General features: G+C 50.6%; 2 protein-coding genes across 16 annotated transcripts in view; both read right to left on the reverse strand.

Moving 5' to 3' along the window:
- The window catches only part of IFT52 (intraflagellar transport 52), a 38,982-nt gene extending 38,057 nt beyond the window's left edge, over positions 1 to 925 (reverse strand). Inside the window, exon 1 of one of the 6 annotated variants that reach the window (XM_025998761.2) lies at positions 495 to 925. In XM_025998761.2, coding sequence (XP_025854546.1) covers positions 495 to 515 — 21 coding nt within the window. In that variant the 5' untranslated portion in view covers positions 516 to 925. The remainder of the gene's footprint in view (positions 1 to 494) is intronic. The other 5 variants (XM_025998764.2, XM_025998766.2, XM_025998762.2 and 2 more) reach the window with 5 other exon arrangements.
- A 1,034-nt stretch (positions 926 to 1,959) lies between these two features.
- SGK2 (serum/glucocorticoid regulated kinase 2) lies at positions 1,960 to 24,093 on the reverse strand. 10 transcript variants are annotated; one of them, XM_072735796.1, is made up of 16 exons: positions 23,918 to 24,066; positions 19,109 to 19,305; positions 17,946 to 18,003; positions 17,505 to 17,554; positions 17,108 to 17,200; positions 16,915 to 16,972; positions 16,629 to 16,712; positions 15,611 to 15,742; positions 14,272 to 14,384; positions 13,945 to 13,981; positions 12,839 to 12,925; positions 9,820 to 9,915; positions 8,802 to 8,957; positions 6,725 to 6,814; positions 3,641 to 3,840; positions 1,960 to 2,369 (listed from the first exon to the last, which is right to left on the reverse strand). In XM_072735796.1, the coding sequence occupies exons 3-15, from the start codon at positions 17,979 to 17,981 to the stop codon at positions 3,676 to 3,678; spliced, it is 1,197 nt and encodes a 398-aa protein (XP_072591897.1). In that variant the 5' UTR covers positions 17,982 to 18,003; positions 19,109 to 19,305; positions 23,918 to 24,066; the 3' UTR covers positions 1,960 to 2,369; positions 3,641 to 3,675. The 10 variants fall into 10 exon arrangements, with proteins under 10 accessions (XP_072591897.1, XP_025854552.2, XP_025854554.2 ...); XM_025998767.2 differs by having other exon boundaries at positions 19,109 to 19,391; positions 23,918 to 24,056; XM_025998769.2 differs by having other exon boundaries at positions 17,946 to 18,040; positions 19,109 to 19,391; positions 23,918 to 24,056.
- Positions 24,094 to 24,868: the final 775 nt, after the last annotated feature.

Here is a 24,868-nt window from a genome sequence, read left to right on the forward strand (position 1 = left end):
TCTTCCCAGTGTGTATATACAATACTGTATCCAGCCTTTCCTAGTTTCCTGAAAGAAAAGTCCTCATGGTCAGGTCAGTGGCTGCACGCCCTATTGCGTGGTTGTGCCATAATAAACTCAACCACCGCCTTTACGGGCATCTTTTCAATGCTTTTGCCATCACAGACACACTGGAATTTACAAACTTTTGCTTTTGCCGTTATTTTTGCTGTAGGACAAATTCCAAGAAGCAGGATTCCTAGGAAAAGGGGATGAGACTAAGATGTTAGGATTCCTGGTCCAATGTTCTTTCATGACTAAAACTCCGCCCAGTCGCAGGCGGCTTTGAACCCAGTGTGAGGCTCGGGATCCGGGCCTGTATCGGCGGCCCCAGCGGACCTTGATTTTCCACAAGACTGGCCCGGAGGCCCAAGGAACAGGCCTGCGAGCGCCTCGCCAGCTTCCAGGCCGCCCCGACGACCCGGCCGGCTCATCACAGTCGAAGCCCCTCTTACCTGAGGCCCAGTGACCACCATCTTCACCCGGCGCCGCCCAGCATCCCGCGGCCAGACATCCAAGGTCTCTTAGCAACGGCGCAGGCGAGGCGGTGCGTCGGGCCGGCGCGCACTGGGAGCTGGACCCACCCCCGGAGCAACGTGATGACGACACAACAGAAGACGTCATTCTGCCTTGGGCGCCCCGGGGCTGGGGGGCGGTAGGCGGGGCTAACCCGGGGCTGTACCACTATGTCGGATAAGGGGTAAATCCAAACAGAACATGAATTAACTCTATGCCAAAGACAAGCCCGTATTGTTTCGTCCTTAATATCAAGTATTATTAAAGACTAATAAGAATGGTAGGACCCTAGGGCCCAAACTTCGCTCCACCCCGAGGGAGAAGAATGGAGGCTTCCGGTGGGGGTGGGGGACGCCCCAGCCTCGACCCCAAGAGCGCAGGCGCAGGCGCAGGCGTAGAGCGGTGGGGCGAACGGGGGGGAGGGGAAGAGCGGAGAGGCGCAGGCGCAGAGCGGCGGGGCGAACGGGGGGGAGGGGAGAGAACGGAGGGGCGCAGGCGCAGGCGCAGACGTAGAGCGGCGGGGAGAACGGGGGGGGGAGGGGAGAGAACGGAGGGGCGCAGGCGCAGGCGCAGGCGCAGACGTAGAGCGGCGGGGAGAACGGGGGGAAGAACGGGGGGAAGAACGGGGGGTGGAGCCTTGCGGGTGGGACCGGCTGGACGTGTCCGGACTCCGGACCCTGCGTGTGCAGCTCCGCGCCTTGTGTAGAAGGGATTCGGCGTCTCGGAAGCGCTGGTACCCACAAACAGGCCTCCCTTCGCTCCAGGGGAGCGCCCTGCCTGCTCTGAGAGCCTGCGGACCGCAGTGCCATTCCCTCGCCCCCTTCAAACCCGGGAGCAGACCCATCCGGCAATGCGGGTTTACACCTCGGTTTGTTCCAATCTTCAACACGGACACGGTAGTAGGAGTTTTAGGAGCTTGAAACACACAACTCTTGCTACCTGTACACAACTCCTGTCACTGCAAAGCTGAAAAGTGGAGAAGGGGGTGAGAACTCTCTTCGAGAGGATGCTGTATTTTGGCCTAAAATCACGAAAAATGGAAATGATGTATTCCTTTTGCAGAGGGCGTGGGCTGTGCCACTTGAGGGTTTGGACAGGTCTGGAGTTCCTTCTGCCTGATGTAGGGTCAGTGTTTGCTAGAAAATTAAAGGAGCACCTGCTCAGAGCGCTTCTTCCACTACTGGAGCCTGTGGAAGAGCACCGGTTTTACAATCAGCAGCTAATAAGTTCAATTCCCGGCTGTGCCTTGAACCAGCTGGTGACCTTGGGCAAGTTGCTTAATCTCTCAGAATGAATGTTTCTTATCTGTAAAGTGAGGTTAATAATTTCTAAATGCTGATTTATTGTGAGAATTGTAGATAATGCATGTAAAGATCAGAACATGCTTAATAAACATAGATGAAGTATGATCAACATCATAGTTCTTCATTTTTATTTTCTATCCTGATGAAAATTTTGTGACTTTAGTCTTAGAACAATAGAATCATTGCGTGTTTCACAACCCATAGTGGGTTGTGTACTTTTGACAGTACTATCGTTTCTGACAATTACACTCTCACTTTTTGCTTTGGGAATTTGGGGGAATTTGGGCCTCTCCTTCATCATGTTCCATATTTGTCAGTTAACAGATGCTGTTGTGATGGAAACCAAAGAAGAGTGTTTTGTTTTGTTTTTTTGAAAGTTCTCAGCACATGTCAAAGCATAACAGTAACTCTTCCTGACCCAGCTTGGATCTCCAGTTGGTCAGTATTAGTGCCACTGGTGTGTCTTCCATGGTCTTCCAGCTTCATCCCCCATTACTCCTGGGCAGGGAGCTGAGAAAAAAAAAAAAAATGGAAGAGAAAGAGTGGGGTTAAGAGGAAAAGGCAATCAAATTGTCAGCACACACTAAAGTTCTCTCCTTGTCCACAAGCCAAAAGCCACAAGCCTGCCATGAAGTAGCTAATGAACCACAGATTCTTGGGGGGAAAAAACCACTTTGGGATGCCTAGGTGGCTCAGTGGTTGAGTATCTGCCTTCAGCTCAGGGCGTGATCCTGGGGTCCTGGGATCGAGTTCTGAATTAGGCTCCCCACAGGAAGTCTGCTTCTCCCTCTGCCTATGTCTGTGCCTCTCTCTGTGTGTGTCTCATGAATAAATAAATAAAATCTTTAGAAAAAAAAGACCACTTTGCCATTGAAATAAGGCCACATGATCCAACCTACTTGATTTTGTGGGTACTGTTACACAGATACCACATGAAAGCTTCTAGTCCCTTTCTTGAGTCAGAATCTGGTACAGGTGCATCCCTGGGCCACATGCCTGGCCCTAGCAGCAGAGGATACTGGGAAAGTCAGTATCTAGCATTTTCAGCTACTGTAAGTAGAGGTAATTACTACCCCTCATCAAGGCCTCATGAGCTAGGAGATCTTCTGGACATAGGAAAGGGTTCAGATGCCAGGCAAACAAACCTAATAAATGCCCAATACCACCCACAACAAAGAAAGATACCATCAACAGAGAAAAAGAAGAGCATGTTGGGTGAATAGCCTATAGGCTTATTACATCTCTCATTTTACACATTAAGATAAAAATCTAAACACCAAGAGGTCCTTTGGGAGAGAAATGCTGGTTGCCTACCCAACGTTTCCCCCTTCGCATTTAATATAGAGCGCACGTTTTTAGGGGTAGTCATGTGTCCAGCTAATAAACCACATATCCCAACCTCCATTGCAGGTAGGGAGGGTGGCTAACAAGCAGAAGCCACTGGTGGGGGCTTCTGGGGAAGCTCTGTAAAGGTGCTACTTTGCTCTGTCCTCCTTGTGTCCTTTTTCCTCGCCCAGGACACAGAAGCAGTGGCTAGAGCTCCAGTAACCACTTTGTGGCAATGCAGCAATCCTAATATTGGAAACCAATTGCCAAGGATGGCAGAGCAGAGATATAGAAAGCCTCTGATTATCTGAAGACCTGTTGAACCAGCCTTGGACCACCTAACAACATTCTTCCTTTATGTGCTGGAAAAATATATGCAACCTTATTAAGCCATTGTTACTTTGAGTCTCTGTTACTAGCAGCAGAGGGTAAGGAAGGTAATTCCTTAGAGATACCAGCTGTCTTCAGCAGTTACACGAGCGCTTCTCTTCTAGTAGTCCAAGATGGCCTCGTCCTCTGGTGCGTAGGAAAATCCCAGGAATGCACTTGAGGCGCCAGAGCTCCCGGCCACAGTGTCAGGAGTGCAGCCAATGGACTTTGAAACAGCTTCCTGGGTGAACTCTGGGTCAAAGTGTTTCAAGTCAGCAGGTCCTGCCTGTGAATAGAGACCAACGGTGAGATGGAAACATGGGGAGGGGGGTCAGAGCTACTGGAAGACCCCACAAATCCTGAGAGGGATGTCAGGCCTCCCCTCCAAGTGCCTCGTGGGCACCTGCCTTTGGCTGCCACTTACGCATGTGTTTACAGTAGTCATTTTATTCCATGTGGCCCACTAAACACATATCTAACCTGGCACCCTGCCTGCACCATGCCAACCATCAAGCAAGTCTAGTCAACATACATTTTACTGAATGCCTACCAGGCACTGTTCATGGCACTGGGAATAAAGGAGAACAAAATAGAGTGAGTCCTGCTTTCAAGCAGCCTAAATTATGCAAAGGGTGAGAGGACTGATAATTAGACAAATAGGCTATCCGGGGTGTTGATTCCTTATGAAGAAGATAAAATAGGGTAACTGGCTGGCTGCTTTCACGGTTTTGAAGTTTTGGAGGAAGACCTGTGTGTGAGGTTGTAAAAATGGTCACAAATCCTCCATTTGCCATCGAGAGGTGGAATCTCTCTCCACACCTTTACTATGGTTTAGCCATCTGACTTGTTTAGGACAATGGGACGTTACCAGATGTGAAGCAAACAAAGGCTTGAAAATCACACATTGTGGGTGGTTGTCCCCTCCTGAGCTTGGAACCCTAGGCCACCATATGGCCAGGCAAGCCTGCTGGAGTATGAGAGGCCCCAGGAGGAGAACCCAGTTGCCCTGGCTGCTGGCCAACTGCCATACATCTGAGTGAGGCAGTTCTATACCACTGACATGAGAGAACCCAGCAGAGACCAGCTGGCCTGGCCCAGGCCAAAAACCTCACCCAACTGACCCACAGAACTGGGGTGAAATACAGAATTGTTTTTTAGCCACCCAGTTTGGGGCAGGGGTGGGGGGAGTGTTGTTATGTACCACAAGCTAACAGAATCAGCCTCTTTGTGAAGAAGGCACAGTCTCTGGAGAATACTAAGCCACCTGGGTTTTCTGAAGTAAGCAGATGAGCAAATGGAAGCATCTGCTTATCGGCTTGAGTATGCAAGTCTTATGTTATGTAACCAAACAGACCATGGTTTCTAGCTTCTCAAAAAGGTCACAGGGCATAGTGGTCCCAGCTCAGGGTTCAGAATTCTAAGACCATAGTATCTAGATCCTGGCCCTGGCTCTTGTTATCTGTGTGGTCCTAGACAAGACAAGTGATATCGATGCTAAAGATACTTATGCAAGATCTCACAGGGGTAGGTGGCAGAACCAGGAATCTACCCCCAGCATGTCTTTTTTTTTTAAGATTTATTTATTTATTCATGAAAGACAGACAGAGAGAGAGAGAGAGAGAGAGAGAGAGGCAGAGACATAGGCAGAGGGAGAAGCAGGCTCAATCCCAGATCTCAGGATCACACCCCAAGCCAAAGGCAGATGCTCAACCACTGAGCCACCCAGGCGTCCCTACCCCCAGTGTGTCTGACTTTAAAGTCCACTCACTTCATTCTATTACCTCACTGTCTAGTATTTTTTGTGTTATTCTCTCCTCAAGGGTGTACATTCAATATTATCCTCAGGGTCTTTTTTACACCCCCAGAGAAAGACACTTTTCAGCTACCTGGACTGAGTGTATCCTATCTGACAAGTATTGTCAAGAATCTGGTACTCCAAGATGGGTTCACAAGCAGGTAATTGGCAAAAGTCAAGGTGTAAATAGCAAATATTGGCAGTGTTGAGATGTGCAGACTACATGGATGGGAGCAGCTTGACACTGCCACTCTGTAGGTTGGTGAAAGTACCTCTAATGTCTGCTTCAAAGGGGGCTCCTTTCATGCATATATGCCCACTGCTAATTAATATTAGCACTCATTAACACCACTGATTAAACACTAACCACCTTCACCATAGAAGAAATAGAAGACTATATGAGATGCCATTTTTTACCTAAAAAAATTGCAGTTACAAACAGTAACAACTGCACAGATTGCAGAGAGGAAGATGAAAAATCTCCAGCAGACCCTGCTGGGAGGAAGTTGATTTTACTCCCCACCACACAGTTAAGGCAGGAATCAAGAGCCTAGGGAGTGCCTGGCTGGCTCACTCCGGGGGGGGGGGGGGTGACTCTTGACCCCAGGGTCTTGAGTTCAAGGAGAGTACTTAAAGTTGAAAAAAAAAACTAAACTAAAAATGTTCACATTCTTAGACCTGGTAATTCCCTACCTGGGATCCATCTTAAGGAAATAATCAGAACTCTGGGCAAAGATACACACTTAAAGGTGTTCATTAGTACTTTTATGATAAAGAAAGAATGGTAATAACCTAAATGCACCATTAGGAGCATGATTGAATAAATTATGTCACCAACACAGAGGATTGAAATATTATGTAACCATTTAAAATGATACTTATAGGGGATCCTGGGTGGCTCAGTGGTTTAGCACCTGCCTTCGGCCCAGGGTGTGATCCTGGAGTCCCAGAATCAAGTCCCACGTCAGGATCCCTGCATGGAGCCTGCTTCTCCCTCTGCCTATGTCTCTGCCCCTCTCTGTGTTTTTCATGAATAAATAAAATCTTTAAAAATAAATAAAACTCTGAGATCAAGAGTCTCCTGCTCCACTGCCTGAGCCAGCGAGGTGTCCCTACAGAGTGCTTTAAAGAGTGTAAAGGACTCTGCAATAAGGGTTATTGGTGCTAAAAATGAAGGGGGTGGCCGGCAGCATGGCTCATCACACAGAGCTGGACTGGCAGTCAGGACTTCTGGGATCTAGACCCCATTCTGCCTCCAGCTTACCATGTGGCCCTTGGTTTTCCCACCTGTAGAAAGAGAGTTGGCCCAGATCCCCTCCAAGCTTCCACCAGCCCCAGAAATCCAGAATCTGGTACACAGTGAGTGATATCTTACCACGTTTGGGTTGAAGGGTGGAGTCAGCCTCTTGTGGTACAAATCATCCCAGTTTATGGGGCTGAAGAATACATGGTTCTTTATCTCAAGCTGTTGGAAGAAGGTGGTGATCACAAGGAGCCCTCTCATAACACTCCTCCCCACCTCTTCACCCCCTGACCCCCATGTCTGCGAGCTCCAACTGTACTGCCAACTGGCTGTCAAGCCCTCAAACCTTTACTAGGAAAGTACTCCCAGCTGGTTTCTTGGAACAAAGAGCTGTTCTGCAGCCAGGGCTCTTCCCTTCTCCATCACCTAGAACCCAAGCCCTTCTTCCCCATAGCATTCATTTATTCCTCAACTATTTACCGAGCGCCCATTCTTTACCAACACCATGGGACACTTTGGTGGCATACCAGTGAAGAAGATAGCAGAACCTGCCTTTGAGGTTCCCAGGGGATCTCCCCACCCCACCCACCTGCCTCAGTGCATCTTAATTCTTCTGGAATTCAAACCAGAGAAATAGACCACATCAACTCAATAAGGAAGATAAGGGAAGTAAACCTCCAAGAAGAGCTATACGTTCCTGGAGACCCAAAATTTAGGACTCAGCCCTGGGCCTGATTCACTACATCTTTCCTAATCTAAGCCAATGTCAGCATCAAGTTCCTCCTATTCCAGCAGGACCCTCTATCTGTGTTTTGCAAGGAATGATTCCCTAGCTCCCTACATCATAACCACCACCCTCCATGTCCTGAGTGCTTGTTGAAAAGCCAGATCCAAAATATCTTGAGTATCCAAGAAATGGATAACACTGGTGTCCTCTACATTAAGGATCTGAGTGACTAGAGGAACTTTTTCTTAATATCCCTTGAATTTTGATCTATAGGAATGTATATCTTATTTGAAAAATCATACATATGTTTTTGAGATGCAAATTTCCACTTGGAAGAAGGGGATTAGTCTTTTTTTTTTTTTTTTTTTTTTTTTAGAAGAGGACTAGTGTTCATGAAAGTTCCCCTCTTTAAGCTGGCCAGGGATGCATTGGATGTGCCAAATGTTGTTATACTTCATGGTTTCTGGCATGCGGGGCTGTAGGCACAAGCACTTAAAAAGCACTTACTATGTGCCAGGCACTGGCCTAAGTGTTTTGCATATATTAATTCATGTGATCTTTATGGCAGCTGTGAGCCAGGTGCTATTATTACAGAGGACATACTGAAGCTTACAGAGGTTATACAATTTGCCCAAGTTTCTACAACTAGGAAGGACTAGTAAGGTGGAGGAAGGATCTGAACCCAGGTAGTCTGTCTCATAGTCTGTACATCACAGCCACTCTACAAGAAGAGAAAGCTAACTTCCAGGGAGAAACGTATTACGGTCTTCCTTTTATAAATTCAAATGATATTTTGTTAAATAGTGAATGTAAGATTATTTTTCAAGTGCTACTTTAATTTTTATAAAATCATGAACTCATTACAGGAATGGACAGTGAATTATTCATCTCTTATGTCCCAAATGCCCAACCTGGTGCTGGCAAAAAAACAAGTCCAGTCCTCTCTCTGCACAGAAACCAGAGGAACTTCTTCAGACTGAAATTGGGTCTTGCCACATCCCTGCTCAAAATCTGCCAAAATGTACCACTCTTCTTATTCCTGCCACAGGACTTTTGCACATGCTGTACCCCACATTGTCATCTCCTCAGAGCGGATCTCCCACACCACACCAGTGTAAATTTACTCCCTCCCATTATGGTCTATTTTGGCTCATTGTTCACTTATTTCTTGATACCTGCAAAAATTATATACCATAATGTTTGTTGACTGTCCTCCCCCAATCAACTTAATAAGGGCAAAGACCCAGTGCATTGAATTGCTAGAACCCAGCTCAGTGCCTTGCTCAGTAAATATTGGTCGAATAAAATAACTAGATTGAAGGCAGTAATTAAGCAGTAGCAGCCGCGAATTTCTAAGTAAAGGAGCTAGCAATGCCTGGTTTTAGAGGGCAGGGGGATACACATCACTGTGCCTCTAAGCTACGGCTGCAGGAAGCAGAGCGCCCCCATCAGGGATCAGTGCTCCACTGCCAATTCACCTACAAAGTCTGATTTGGAGCCCAGCCGCTGCCTCTGGTCCTTGTGGAGAAGGCCTTGCAGGAGGTCACAGGCAGCCACAGTCTGGCCCCCGGGGATCTGTAGTGGCTGGTACAGTATGTTCTCGTACATCTGGGACATGTCTTGGCTGTAGAACGGTGGCTGATGAGAGAGGGAGAGAGAAGCTGGAGGCTCATTCATGCTAAAGGGGAGAAAGGTCTCAGCAAAAGAGACCTTTCTGGGAGCAAAGCCAGGTAATGGAAGACTCGGCCAGACGGCATCTTGTGCAATGGTTCACACTGCAGACTGGAGAGAGACAGAGACCTTGGCTTCCGGCACCCGGGAGAGGGCTGCTGGGAAGGCTGAGAAGGGACCTCCTAGGAGCATCCCCTCTCCCACCCCTCTTAACCCAGCTTGGGCACCAACTCTTCACTTTACAAAGTAAACACTTTTCCCGTCACCATTCCAGCCCAGCCTCACAGTCTTCCTCAAAGACAGGCAGTAATTTGTTGGATAAGACAAGGCTCAGAGGGATTAAGCCACATGGCCAGGAAGAGAACCAGGCCGCAAACCATGCCCAGAGCTCACTCTTTCCTGAGGCTCTTCATCCCACCTCTTCCTCTGGCTTTTCCTTTTCCTGACTCCATAGAGCCTGTTCTTTCATACCCCCCACACTCTGTTGGCAAAGCCACCCCAGAGCAACGCCTAGGCTGTGGTGAGTCTAACATTTCTGGGCCTCAGTTTCCCTCTCAGTAAATAAGAACAACTCCATTTCCCATAGTGGCAGCCTCCAAAAGCCATTTCTAGGTGTCAGAGGAGTAACATATGAGATGGTGTGTTGTAAAGCACTGAACTAACATTATTGAAAAAATATACATAATCCTCACATCATCTTTTTGAGCTTGGGTAGAAAAATGGCTCATTCAGTTCCTCGAGGAGTCTGAGGAGGCCACACAAGGGAGAGATCCACCCCTGTCTCTTCCTAGAGCCACATGTCCCTTGCAGATGGCCACACCCCACTCACCAGGCCTTGCAGCATCTCGTAGAGAACTGCCCCCAAGCACCACCAGTCCACCGCCCGATCATAAGGCTCTTTACGAAGCACTTCTGGGGCCAAGTACTGTTGTGGAGAAACACACTTATCTGAAAGACACTCAGCCTCAGTCTTCCCATTTATAAACAGGGCACTCAGAAGAAAAGATCACCAGGGATTGATTCTACTGTGATATTCACTTGGCTGTGCATATGTTCAATCAGCATCCATTTGTAAAGGCCTGCTCTGTGCATGACCCTTTGCCAATGTGCTGGGGACATAGGGGAGATCAGGCAGGACTGCCTTGTACAGTTGTATATGTTGTGCACCATACAGCAGCCCTGGCGGTATAGCAGTTTAGCGCCGCCTGCAGCCCAGGGTGTGATCCTGGAGACCCGGGATCGAGTCCCACGTCGGGCTCCCTGCATGGAGCCTGCTTCTCCCTCTGCCTGTGTCTCTGCCTCTCTCTCTCTCTCTCTCTCGAATAAACAAATAAAATCTTAAAACAACAACAAAAAAAAGTGCCAGCCAAAAGGATATAGGGAGATGCAAGCCTGGTTGTGATCAACTCACCAAGCCATAACCCTAGTATAGGGCTATATCTGGCAACTTTATTCATGTTTAATAGAGTACCTTTTTCTACTTAATGTGCCCAAGGGAGTACCTTTATATAATTTGGACAAAAGCATCCAATTGGTATCCTGGGAACAGGAAAGCCCTGTGAGTACTCACAGTGCACTGGGGAGACTAATGGTGAAGTGAAAGCAAATGTGGCACATACTTGTACTGGAAAGTTCAGTAACAGAAATGGATAGGGAATCAGGAATCAGGAAAGAGGCAGTGACACCTGAGTTCATAATGACACATGAATGCATGCCACAGAGCTGTGCCTTCCAACAAAAAGAGGACCTGAGGCAGACCTGTGCTTTCTGCCAAACCCAATGGCTTGGTGACCCCTGAGTCTGGCATCTCTGCCACTGAGGAAAGTGGTCATTTTGAGAGACTCTGTAGGTCTGAAGAAGGGCAGGAAGTTACCTAGACCTGAGCCCTATGTAGGGCTCATATGACCTTCGAGGACCTTGATTTCCTCCTCCATAAAATGGGCTTGCAGGATCCCTCCCTGGGGGCTATATTAAGTCTATGTGCTAATCTATGTGATTGTAATATGTCTGTAGGCCTGGAGCAATGGGAGCAGCCATGGGTACTCTTGTCTGTGCTTCCTGGCATCACAGGAGCTGAGTTATTGAAGAGCTGACATGTTGGGGATATACGTCTCCTACATAATCCAGGGTGTCATATGCCCCACTCCTCACCCCTGGCAATGCCCAAGGAAGGGATGGCTGGGCTGTCAGGTTTTGGGATACCAGCTCTGTCCAGCGGACACCCTGCCATACACAGACATAGACAATGGCTCCTGCTCAGAGAGATCACCTGTCCATCAGCTGCCCCAAAATCAGATGGAGGAGTCCCAGCTGAGATCTGAGATCCAGATTTTCAAATGTATGGAGAACAGAGCAGCTAAAAGTCCTGTCTCATGCCAGATCAGGAGCAGCTTCCCAGTCCTGCAACCTCTGCCTCCCAGCCCCCACCCAGATATCTGTGAACTGGGAACCCCTTTGAGTCCAAGGTCCAAGAGTCGACACTGGTGGGAGTCCAAGGAAAGGTTTTAACCACAAGGCTACAGGGAGGCCTTGGCAGGACATAGAGACATGTATGAATTACTGCTGAGACCCACACATTTTAGCCCTCCAGGCTCTTGGCAACTGGAAGACGGGAGTGAACCAGTGTTTTACACTTGCAAGCCCTCATCTTAACTGTCAGGCCAACCCCTTCTGTTGCACATGAACTTCACCCTGTAGGGCAGGCTGTCCAATATGGCAGCCACTCATCACAGGTGTCTACTGAATACTTGAAGTGAGATTGATCTCAGCTGAGGTGAATTATAAGTATAAAATATGCTCTGGATTTCAAAGACTTAATTAGAAAAAAAGAATAAACTATCTCAGTAATTTTATATTGATTGTATGTTGAAATGACGATATTTTGGGCAGCCTGGGTGGCTCAGCAGTTTAGCACCACCTTCAGCCAGGGGTGTGATCCTGGAGACTCAGGATCGAGTCCCCACATCGGGCTCCCTGCATGGGGCCTGCTTCTCCCTCTGCCTGTGTCTCCGCCTCTCTCTCTCTCTCTCTCTGTCTCTCATGAATAAATAAAATAAAAAATCTTTAAAAAAAAAGAAATGACAATATTTGTGTATATTGGGATAGTTAAAATATATTACTAAAATGCATTCCACCTGTTTCTTTTTTTTTTTTAATTTTATTTATTTATGATAGTCACACAGAGAGAGAGAGAGGCAGAGACACAGGCAGAGGGAGAAGCAGGCTCCATGCACCGGGAGCCCGATGTGGGATTCGATCCCGGGTCTCCAGGATCGCGCCCTGGGCCAAAGACAGGCGCTAAACCGCTGCGCCATCCAGGGTTCCCATTCCACCTGTTTCTTTTTACTTTTTTTTTTTTTTAAGATTTTATTTATTTATTCATGAGAAACAGAGAGAGAGAGAGAGAGAGAGGTGGAGACATAGAGGGAGAAGCAGTCTCCTCACAGGGAGCCCGATGTGGGACTCCATCCCCGGGCCTGGGATCATGCCCTGAGCTGAAGGCAGTTGCTCAACCAGTGAGCTACCCAGGTGTCCCTCTTTTTACTTTTTAAATGTGGCTGCTGGGAAATTTTACATTGAATATATGGTCGGAATGGCTATTTCGATTTCTGTAGGATTGCATTGCTGCAGAGCTTTACCAGCTGCTGGCTGGCACCAGCCCCCAGAACTGCTGCCTCCATTACACAGATGAGAAAACCAAGGTAGAGTGCACAGCCAGTTCAGGGCAAGGGCTTGGGGGACCGGAGTGAGCCTCCCCGACATTGGTGTAAGGGGTTGGCTCTAAGCAGGAGGTTAAGCTCAACCACTCATGGCCTGACCTCTGACCTCTCCTACAAGGTTTGGCTTACCTCAGGGGTGCCACAGAATGTGGATGTGGTCTCCTCAGGCTCTACACCCTCCTTGCAGAGGCCAAAGTCCGTCAGTACCACGTGTCCCTGCAGAGGAGGGTGGGTGGAGGCTGGAAGGTGGTCTAAGCTAAAGGTATGGCCAGGGCTAACCCCAAAGCCCAGATGCCACACCCCAGGGCAGCATCTGTGGAGCCTTAGGCCTTTGGCACAGGCTATAGGCTCTACTTAGAGACCTCTAGCTCCTAGATGGGAAGCCAGGAGCAGAACAAATGACAAGGTGGGGAGAGGGCATTCCACTGTCTGCCCCCCTCCCCAGCTTATCACAGACTCAGACCCATGCCCTACAACAGTGGCAGCTCCATGAATGTCCTTGCTGGAGTGCCCTGGTGGTGGTGGCTCCCTTGACAGAGGGCTGATATTTTAGAAAGCACCATATCTCGTGGCAGCTGAGCAGGAGGGTGGCTGGTAGAGGTTGTGGAGTGAGTGGATACTGTGGGGCTCTGCTCAGATCCCCTCTTTAGGAGTTGTCATGTCCATCCTCCCACTTCTGGGACATTACCCTCACTCAAAATTACGCCCCTCCCAAGGGGAAATCCACAACGAAGGACAGGTCAATGCGAGGGCACAAAAGCCTCACTTCCTTGCCTCAATTTGGAACAGTTCTGAAGAGTCATCCCAGCCTGAGCCCTCCTCATCCCTGGATGATCAGCTGAGGCCTCCTCATTTGCAACCGCGATGCAGGTGGGCTCCCTCCTCTGCCGAATCCTGCCTCCTCACCCCCTTAAAACTGGATCTTTTAAGAGTATTCCCCAATAACCATCTGCACTCAACACCCCATCTGTTTCCAGGGAACCCAGTCTAAGACATGGAGAGACTACAAAGTCCAAGAGCATCCACTTGCCTCCACCCCTCCCCCACAGACCTCGTATACACACACATGCACGCATATGGGCACACGATATACATTTACATGTGTGTGCATGGGCACATGGGCACACGCATACTTGAATGCATCCCTACCCATATGCATGCATGTACAATGCTTACACACTCACACTCATAAGCACACAGCACATACGTGCAGCCATGCATACACATACACCAACCTGGCAGTCCAAGAGGATGTTCTCTGGTTTTAGGTCTCTGCAGAAAACAAGAGAAAAGACCACTGTGCTGTCTCAGCCACTTAGTGAGGAGAGCAAGAACCCAGGGTCCTGGCAGGAGGACTATTCATGGAGGCTCACAGAAATGTAGAGGGAGAGCCCAGGGAGAATGGGCGCTCCATCCCAGAAAGGAAGCTCCCACTCTGCTCCCACTGCTGGGCTGTCCTCCTCAGGCCAAGGACCAAGTTCACCAGGACCTAGAGGTCTGCACAACCCCTGGCATTTGTGGCAAAGGGCCAGGCCTGGCTCTGAGCCACAGGTGGGCCTCACCTGTAAATGACGTTGAGGGAGTGCAGGTAGCCGATGGCGCTGGCCACCTCAGCAGCGTAGAACCGGGCCCGGGGCTCCAGGAACCGGCGCTCCCGCTGCAGGTGGAAGAACAGCTGGAAGGGGGGAGGTGTATAAGAGAGGGTCTCAAGGTGGGGCGCTCCAGCTCCTGGAGTGCAGGATATGGGGCAGCTGGCCAAGTCACCCCCTCTCTGAGCTGCAGTGTACTCAGATGGAAAGATCATGCTTGGGGTACCTGGGGAGCTCAGGCAGTTAAGCCTCTGACTTTTTTTTTTTTTTTAAGCCTCTGACTCTTGATCTTAGCTCAAGCCTTGATCTTGGGATTGTGAGTTCAAGTCCCACATTGAGCTCTGTGCTAGGTGTGGAGCCTACTTTAAAAAAAGGAGCGGGGGGGGGGGGGATGCTGTCCCACACCCTACAGAGCAGTTGCGGGTGTCCAAAGTGTTAGCAGGAGAGATTGATTGCATGGATTGAGCAGCTACTGGGTTCCAGGCTCGAAGCAGACCCTTTCATATATCTTATATCATTTAGTCCTCATGACTACCTCTAAGGTATCAAATATGATGCCAGTTTCACGTAAGAAGAAACTGGGAGGGGCCAGGTGACTTGCCCAAGGCCATATAGCTCATAACTGGCAGAGCTGCTATTTGAACCCCAGTCATTCAACGATGTGTTTTGCCCACTTGGGCAATAAGATGCTCATAGTTGTCAAACCGAACCCAGCCTTGATCTGCCAGTGGGCCAATTGTTTTGGTCTATTTTCTTGTCCTTGGGAAGGCCTTTACCTCTACCAGGGGACTTAGGGATCCAGAGCAAAAACTCCCCTCTTGGCATCAGGCCAAATGTCATGAGGTCACAGGAGTTCAATCTGTGGTCACTTGCCCAGAGAGACAGAGTGAATTCCAGAGTGGGACCCAGCTTACCCCCGTTGTGCTTCTAGTCACCGGGAGGCCTCAGGTCTCTGTTTGCCACAGGGACCAATCACCCCTACCCAGTGGTATAAAATGGGAGCATTGGAAATCTTGACTGCAGAGCTCCACTAATACTGACCTTGCCCACGTGCACTGAAGTGAGTCTGGGCAGCTTTGCGTGGGGGCAGTCAAGAAATGTTGTGGCCGGGAGCCAAATGGACTTGTATTCAAATCCTGGCTCTGTCAGGTACAGGCTGGATGGGCTCAAGCAAGTGAGTTACCTCCTGAGCCTTGGTGTTTCAGCTACAAAATGGGTCTGTTGTGAGGATGAGGTGCGATCAATCCAGAACCTGGCACACAATGGGCATGGAAGAGCCAGTCCAGGGGAGCCTCCCTTTGGGTCCACCCACCTCTCCCCCGTTGACATAGTCGAGCACGAAGTAGAGCTTCTCAGGCGTCTGGAAGGAGTAACGCAGGCCCACAAGGAAGGGGTGCTGTACGTTCTTCAGCAGCACACTGCGCTCGGCCATGATGTGGCTTTGCTGTGGAGTCATAGGCAGGGGACCACATCACAACCCACGACAGCCCCCTTTTACCCTGGCACAGCCCACATGGCCTCACATGTGGGGGCTGTGCCTTGTTCAGGACCTTCTTGTGCCCCTGCCCAAATACCCACTGTGGCTCCTTATTGCCCTCAGAGCCAGGCTCCTTGCCCAGTGGCTAGGACAGTGAATGGTCAGCCTCGTCCCCAGCCATGGAGATTCAGCTCTGGCCCCCAGGTCAGGAACCTCTATCCCTTCCCCCGGAGTGATAAGAAAAGCATATGTGATTACTGCATAAAAGGAGCTACGTTTGTGCTTTTGTTCATACTGTATTTCTTGACTGGATGCCCTACATTCAAGGCCAGCTGCCATGCCACCTCCTTCATAAAGACCTTCCCTATCTGCCCTCATGATGTCCTTGTTAACATTAATTCCCTTGCCTGAGTCCTCTGATTGATATTCATTTCTCTCTCAGGACCTGCTCTATCCCCCCCAGGGGGTTGGAATTAAAGAGACTCAAGTCAGCTGAAGAATCTAGAACTCCAGCATGGCTATGGCTTGAGGGGCCTTTGGAGAGTATGAAGTGTGCCTCCAACACCACACAGACAAGGGAGGCTGGCAGCTAGAAAGGGCAGAGGGCTTATCTACCACAGAACCCTGAATTTTCCAGGGGAAGGCAGAGGGCTGGGATGGGGCCCTCCCAAAGGCCCGATGGGTGAGCTGGTTGGCCCAGTTTCTTTGAGAAGGCTCAGCACCCTCAGCTGCCCCTGGTCTTCTGCTATGACCACTGTGACACCTGGCTCCAGGGGTCCTTCAGAGTTGGGAAACCACCTTAGGCTGGTGTCGAGAAGCAAGAGGGGAAATGCCTGAGCATAAACTCTGGTACCTCTTTCTTCTTTAAGATGGACTTTTTCTGCAGCACCTTCACTGCGTAGAACATCCCATCAGACTTGTGTTTGGCCAGTAGGACCTGAGCAGAAGCACAAATGCAAGGCCCCACAGGGGACAACTCCTCTGAGGTTCGGATTTCTCAATCAGCCCCCAGCTCTGCCCTGCATTCATGGTTTCACAGGTTGTGAGATCCCACTTTGCACATGCCAGTGACAGGCAAGGGGTAGAAGAGGCCCAGAGAAGGGAAGATCCAGACCTCCCAACCTCACTGTGTCACTCACCTTCCCGTAGCTCCCTTTGCCAATGACTTTCAAGAAGTCAAAGTCAGTGGGCCGGGCACTGCAGGGAAGGGGTAAGAACACAGGTCAGCATTTGTGAACTTGGGAAACCTGGCTCCTGAGATCAAATCCAGGCTTCTGTTTAACTTTGAAGCTGGGGAAGAGAGGGAGCTTTCCAAGAAACAAGCCTCCTCACCACCACTGAAGCATGCCATGTTCTCCCAGCCAAGAGGGCTTGTAGGACAGGCCCCTGCCCCTGGGGATCCACAGTTGAGTAACCAACGGGCAACTTGGGGAGAAGACAAGACACAATTGCATAAGAAGACAAGAGATCTGGCCCCTAAGCCTGAGAAGGGCCTGAAGGGTGGGGAATACTAACAATGCAGACTTTGGAGGAGCATTTCAGGCATGTGGCTCAGCATGAGTAAAGGGGGGAGGAATTAGTGGGAGATAAAGTTGGGAGACCGTCCCGGGTCCCAGGTGGCAGAGGGTCTTGAAGGTAGACCAGAGAGCTTGGATTTTATTCCTAAGGAGAGGGGAGCCAGGTATGAAGGGAGCCAGGGAGGGAAGTTGTGTGAGAGACCAGAACTCACTTTGGGTTGGCTGAAGGTCCCAGGTTGATGTTCCCATTGGCCCTTGAGGGCTAAAGACATTTACAGAAAAGTTAGTAAAGATCAGCAGTAATGTGTGTTAGGATCCTCCACAGCCCCCTATCCCATGGCCTGGGTCCTGCTCCTTTCTCTACTAGCCTGTCTGTTTCCTCCTTCCTTCCTTCCACCTGTCTACCAACCATTCACTGTCTCATCTGCTTCTCCTAACACCCCATTTTCTTGAAGTTCTTGCCCAACTCTGTGCCCTGTTTACCATACAAACGGCCCACTGGCCCACTTCCATGAGCTCAGGGTCACCCCTGTCCCTGTCGGCCCTCAAGTCCTGCTCTAGGTGGGCCCACCAGGCTGGCCTGTGCTTCCAGATTTCCCCTGGCAGAGGAAGTGAGCCCCCTGGTGGTGGGTGGGGGAAGGAGACCCACTCACCTGAGGGCTAGGGGTCCCTGCCCGGCTAGAGTCCATTCTGTAACAGTGATCAGGTGAGCTGTAGGGACACAGGGGGACCAGTCACGAGAGAACTGCTGTTGGGGAAGGAAGGGCTTTAGACACACTCCTGCACTCTCTGCTCCCCCCCCAACCCCATGCACCTGCCACAGTCTGCGCATCTCCTACCCAAGGCCAGTAACCCCTGCATGGGACAAGAACTGGCACACCTTGGACCCAACCTCTCTAATCAAACATCTCAAGAGAGAACCAGCCAGCATGGCCAGGAGTATCCCTCCCAGGTTGAATCTTTTCAAGGGTTGGGGACAGCCAGGACAGCAAAACCCCTGTGAGCCAGGGCAGCTCGGGAGGTCCAGGGCTGGAAGGTTGGTCTCCACAGGCTCCCAGACAGGCATATTGCAACCTTGAATTCCTGTGGAAAGCCCTGAGCTGGGATCTGTGTTGTACTGACTATTATCTCCCCGACACAAGGACTTCCACTTAATGCTTCTGGAATGGCAGCTGCCCTGGGGGTCTTGGGTCAGAGCCATGAAGAGATGACCCAAGCCTGGCTAGTGTCTGTGTCAGATCCAACAGTAAAAAAGTGTGACCAGCTGGTCTATGCAGCGAGGAGCACAGTGTCTTTCCTGCTCCTGGCCTGCAGGGTGAAGGAGGCTGGTGTGTCCAGGCCCTGGCTCAGGATACCGACAGCACACTCCTGCTTGGAAGGCCAAGGCTAAGAACTGAGATCCCACCTAAGAACCCAGTAAGCCAGTTGCTCATGGAGGCTGTGGTTACCGTACATTCCAAGACCGCAGCCTTGACCTGCTGTGGAGCCTGGGCTGCAGCCTTGCCTCTCGGGGGTAAAAACCAACCATCTTTCCAAGGGAGGATCCTAGAGCAACCACCCCATGTCCTTCTCAGGTGCTGGCAAAGTGACCACAGGGGAAAGGAGGGAATCCCCCATCCCCGGCTGCTCCAAGAGGCCCAGCCCTGTGGCGTCTTGAGAGAATGAGCTGCAGAACTGCCTGAGGAGGAAGTGCAGCCTGGCTTCAGGCAGTGCCCATGGTCTGTGGCCCCCAGAGGGCCCACAGCCTGCCACACCCCCTTGCTGGGCTGACCCTGCAGACCCCTTCGCCAGGCCCTGGCTCCCCAGCCCCACGTACCTGCGCAGCCTGAGGAGAGGCCACTGAAAGAACCAGCAGTTGGAGCCGGAGGGTCAGGCCGTGGACAAGAGAGCCTCTCTCTGTTCTCCCAACAAGGGCCGAAGTGTCTGTGCCTGGTGCCGGCCCGGCCCCAGCACCCAGCTCAGAACTCTCAGCAGCAGCAGCAGCAGCAGCAGCAGCAGCAGCAGCAGCAGCAGCTAGGGGGGCCGGTGATGTCACGGGGACCCAGCAGAGCTTAAGACGGGACCAGAGACCTCTGTTCCCTCGGGGACATCGCCTGCCCCTGGGGGTGAGTGGAAGGGGGTGGGCAACAGCTGCAGGAATGCCCTGCTGACGCTTGGGGCCATCAGGATGTGTGCAAATGTGTGGCTCAGGCAGTGTGGGGGGCGTGTGTGTACAGGTGTTGCGTGCACAGATGAGCTTCTGTGTGTCTGTTATAGCAGCACATCCCCACATGGCAAGGCTTTTGTGTCAGTGTGTGAGTCCATGTGCAGACAACTGCACGTATTCTGCTTATTTGTGTGCCTCAGTGTGACCATGTATTTAATCTTTTTTTTTTTAAGATTTTATTTATTTATTCATGAGAGACACACAGAGAGGCAGAGACATAGACAGAGGGAGAAGCGGGCTCCCCACAAGGAGGCTCGGTCCCAGATCCCAGGATCACGCCCTGAGCTGAAGGCAGACAGACGCTCAACTGCTGAGCCACCCAGGTGTCCCCCGTGTATTTAATCTTGTCAGTGTGTCTATGCATCTGTAACTGTTCTCACTGTGCGTACAGATGGGCTTCTGTGTACTGAGTCAACGTGCCAGTGTGTCTTTATATATGTTCACGTGTTACACGCATTCGTGTGAGCCTGCGTGTGGGTGTCTACATGTGTGTCTGCAGATGAGTATAGGTGTCTGTTAATAAATGTGTAACCACATGTGTAGATATAGGTTGTTGTGTGTCTGTTAATATTGGTGTATTTCAGTGTGTGTATGTGTGTGGGGGCCTGCTCCCTAGGGCCTACCCAGGCCTGGTGTAGACAGACCACCATAAGGTTCCAGAGACTTCAACTGTAGCAGCTCAGAGCACTTTGTCTTCCAGGAATCTACAGGTGTTTCGGGGCACAGGTGTCCGGCCCAGTCCAGCCAGCCTTAGTCCTTGACTGCTGAGCACTTGGCCCTTGGGGCTCTTCCTTGCTGACCTCTCCAGGGCTCTGGCCCACTGTCTCCAGGGCAGGACTGGTGAGCCCACAGCTCTCCAACTGTGTAAGTCAAGGTCCCGGCCAGCACCCTGGCTCATGAAGGCCTGACTGCATGGTGCAATAATTAGGTACTCCTGGGGTCCCTTCCTCTCCCCAGGAGCTCGTGAGGGGTGTTCTGGGGAATGAATGAATTGAAAGGCCCTGACACAGTCCTTGCCTTTCTGGAACTTTCTGTATGGCTACCATATGCCACACTTAGACCTCTGCAATTCACCACAGTGGGGGGATCCGTGGGGGCTGGGGCTAAGAGGGTTGGCCAGGGAGGGAGCTGAGCCCAGTGGCCTCAGGAGTTCTCTCTTGGCTCCGAAGAGCAGGGGACTTGGGGGTGGCAGCAGAACAAACCCAAGTGAACAAAATCAGAGCCTTCCATCTTTCAACAAAATAGAAATGTTGAACCAACACACAGATGGGCAGGATGTCATGTTGACAAAACACATACCCAGAACAAGGACATTTCTTTTCAATAACAAGACCCCGATGGGGCCTTTATTCAGCAGCACTGTTTAGAACAGGAGAATAATAGTGACGGTGACGGTAATCATCCCTGAAATGCCCCACTTGGCGCACTTCGGACCAAGGACACTGGCTGGCTGTGAGGCTCCCTCCCTTGACCTTACATCTCTCTGTAGGTACGGTTCCACTTCTCTGTCCCCCCTTTGAGTTAAACTCCTTGAAAAAGCTGTCTGGACTCAGTTTCCACTCTTCTCCTTTTCTCTCTTGAACCCATTCCGAAGAGGCTTCAACCCCAGCACCCCACCAGGACCGTGGGCTTGTGACTCCGGCGTTCCAGAGCCAGCGATCCATTGCTTGGCCCCAGCTCGCTCCGTTGCTCGGCCCCACCCCTCCTTCCTGCTTGGCTCCTGGGGCTCCTGGTTCTCCTTCCACCTCACCAACTGCTCTTTCTTCATCTCTTCTGCTGGATCTGCCTCTTCTTTTGTCACTAACTTCTGGGCCTGTGCCAGGGTTCAGTCCTCACACCCTGATCTACACTTGTTTCTGAGCCAATCACAGTGGGTCCGTGGCTTTAAGTACCAGTAATGCTCGACAATTGCCAACCCTGCCTCCCTAGTTCTGACTCTGTCCTGCACTAAATCCGGGTTTATATATCTAACCACTCCCTCGGCAGTTCACTGGTCGGGTGCCTGGGAGCTCCTCACTCGTAACAAGTCCAAAAGTACAAAAAGCCCATTCCTCCCTCAGTCATCTCTCTACCCCACGCTGAAAAGTTCAAGCTAGCAACTTGGAATTCAATCTAGAAACATGGCACCTTCACCCACCTCTAGTCCACCATGAAATCCTATGAGATTTCAAATTGAATCCAGAAAGCACTGCTACTCACCAGTGCTGCTACAATGTCCCTGCCTAAGCCACTGTCCCCACTTGCATGGGTTATTGCAATAGCTTCCCTACTGTCTGCTGATTTTTATTGTAACCCTCTACAGTGTTCCTCCACTCAGGAAGTTGGATCATGTTACCTGGCTGCTCAAAAACTCCAGTTGCTTCCTATCACATCTAGGATTAAAATCCAAAGTCTACCACGGTCTGCAAGATTTCGTGTGACCTGACTCCTGTCACCGTCTCCACCTCAGTCCCTGTGTTCTCCCTCTTGCTACACTCCAACCTCTCTGGCATTCTTGCTGTCGCTCAAACACACAGGGTGCCCTCTAGCCTCCTGCTCCTGGCACTTGCTTTCCCCTCGGTCTAGAATGCTCTTCCCCAGACTTCTGCATGGCTGGCTTCCATGAACATTACAGAGGTCTCTGCTCGAATGTCACCTCTCAGAGAGGCCTTTTCTGATTCTGAGTGACTGATTGACCTGGTTTGTCTGGGACCGAGGGTTTCCTGGGATGTGAGACTCTCGGTCCTGAGGCAGAGCAGGATGGTTGATCACTGTGCAACACCACTTCTGCCCACTCCCTGTCCACTTTTTCTACTTTGTGTCTTACTTCGTAACACATACCACTCTGGCACTTTATCAACTCTTTATTTTCTGTCTTAAACTAGAACATTGGCTTCACGAGGGCAAAGACTTTTCTTGTTCACTATTGAATCCCCAGCACCTAAAGACTTAGAATATGATTGGTGCTCAGTACATATTTGACTAATGAATCAGGAATGAGTTGATAAGATCAGTGATAGTACATATATAAAATGGAAAATTGCCCAATTGAAAAATGATTAATAAGGTTTTGTAAATCAGAATGGGACTATATGTGGGATATAATGTCAAGCAAAAAAAAAAAAAAAAAAGGACATTTCAAAATGGTAGGTGTACCAGGGATACCATCTTTATAAGAAAATAAAGACATCCATGCACATATACATTTGTGCATAGTCACCAAAAAGGGCTGGACAGTTATGACCCAAGGTGACAGTGGGTTAGACTAATTTTTATCTTTATACCTTTGTGTAAAATGTCTCAAGGTGTTAATGTTCACTTAATACTTAGGTACTAAGGCCTGAGGAGAACTTTGACATGTGCATTGCCCACCACCATATTCCCATCACCTTGGCTGGGACTCCTACACCTGAGAAGCTTGCAGCTCCTATGCTTCTTTTTGGCCTGTATCATTATCTTCTGATCTTCTGGCCAAAGGCTGGGCATCAATACCTTCTATTATTCAGACCCTACAGAGATCCCTGTGAACTCCCAGGACGTGGTTCAGGTTCCTCCCTAAGCCCAGAATCCTGACCCTCCTCCTGATTGCCCCAGCCTAGGCATGCATGTCTCTGCCCCATCACGACACAGACCTGCTCACACCTCCCTGGGCCTGCTGAATGCAGCGGGGGTTGGGGTTACACAGTTCCCTCTCCTTGGAGCACTGACCTGACCATTCTGGTCTGCTCAGCTAGCCCTTTGCATCTGCCCTCATTTGCTTTCCCCAGAAGCCTTGCTAGACCACTTCCTGCCCCCGATTCCATAAACTCATGTCCCCTTCTCTGTGTCCGCTGCTGCTGTATCACCGGTCTTCACCCTACTGTAATTTACTCATTTACATGCCTGCCTGCCTAGCTCACACCAATGACATACCAATGACAGAGCAACCAAGTGCCAGCTTGGTCTTATTTTGCTCCATAGCACCAGGGGTTAGAAGCCATCATTATACCTGCTTTAAGGGGGAAGAAACTGAGGCACAGAGAGGTGAAGTGGCTTAATCAAGACACCGAGCTAATAAACAATACAACTTGGATTTGAACCCAGGCAGTCTGACTCCAAAGCCCATGGCCTGGAATTTCAGGAAGAGGTTAGAAATTTAGAAAAGGAAGGAATGAAGTTAGTGGGAAGAAAGGGTGTGAATGTCTTAGTTAGGAGGAAAGGAGATTAGGTGGCTCAGGAGGCAGAGTGGTAACTAAGAGGGAAGGATGGGAAGGAGGGAAAGAAGTCAGGAAGGGAGGGAGGGAGAGAGGGAAGCAGAACCACTTAGGAAGGAAGAAGGAAGGGAATTAGGGAAGAGGGTACTAGGAAGGAAACGGAGGAGACTGGTAGCCCGAAAGGAAGGCAGTGCGGCAGCCCAACAGGCCGGCCGGCAGGGGTCCTGCTCATGCCTGAGCCTCTCACCTGAAAACTCTGGGTCCCAGCTCAGGCCCTGGGGAGCAACCCAGGGAACAGCTCTGCCCTCCTGCCTCTCTGCATGGTCCCTCTGAACCAAAACCCAGCACTGACGCGCAGGACAACCTTCCCAGTCAGGAGCGACCTGTCACCCACTCGCTTGGCTCCCAAATCAGCTGGGAGGTGGCTGCAGGGCCTTCTGGTTACTAATTAACCCTGGCCCTGAATCATGACGCCTGGCTGTCCCCACTGGCTTCTAGACGGGCCCTGCCCAGGGGACCCTCTGAACTTTAAGAGCTACTGCACAATTCAAGTTGTGTGACCTTGGGTGAGCGACTCCAGCTCCCCGAGCGTCACATGGGCTGGTGAGGATGGCAGGTGTCCTACCTCACAGGCAGGGTTTCTGAGGTCCCTGTCAACACTGTCACATTTCCATTTTCTGAAGTGCCTCCCACCCTGCCCCCCAGGCCCGGCCCCAATGCTGATGTCCCACACGGCCTTCCCTGACTCCATCAGCTGAATCCCACCCCAATCCCAGAGTGCCCAGAGGACAGACCATGGAAAGGGCTTGTGTCCCACAACTGTCCCCTCTGGCCCTTCCAGGGGCAGCACCGCCAGCCTCTGAAGTTGGCACTTCCCTGGACACCTGCGGGGATGGATGGGTCCCTCTGTCCGGAGCCAGTCTCATTGCCTGACTCTCCAGCAAGCTCTTGTGCTGAGCTCCGCTCAGGGGAACCATCCTGGGAGGAGAACCACGGCTGAGCTGAGCCCTGTGCTCCTCGCTGCCCTCTACAGCCCTGGCTCAGGAACCAGGACTCAGCCCTGCCCGGCTCGCACAGAAGGAAGGCTTGCTCCTGGTTGACCCCAAGCTGTCCAGATGGAGAGTCCCTGCCCGCTGCAATAGGGTCTGACTCTCACGCTGCCTCCTCCACTGCCTTTGCACTGGGACATCAGCAACTT

This window comes from Vulpes vulpes, chromosome 14 (genome assembly GCF_048418805.1).
Source record: "Vulpes vulpes isolate BD-2025 chromosome 14, VulVul3, whole genome shotgun sequence".
NCBI lineage: Eukaryota > Metazoa > Chordata > Mammalia > Carnivora > Canidae > Vulpes > Vulpes vulpes.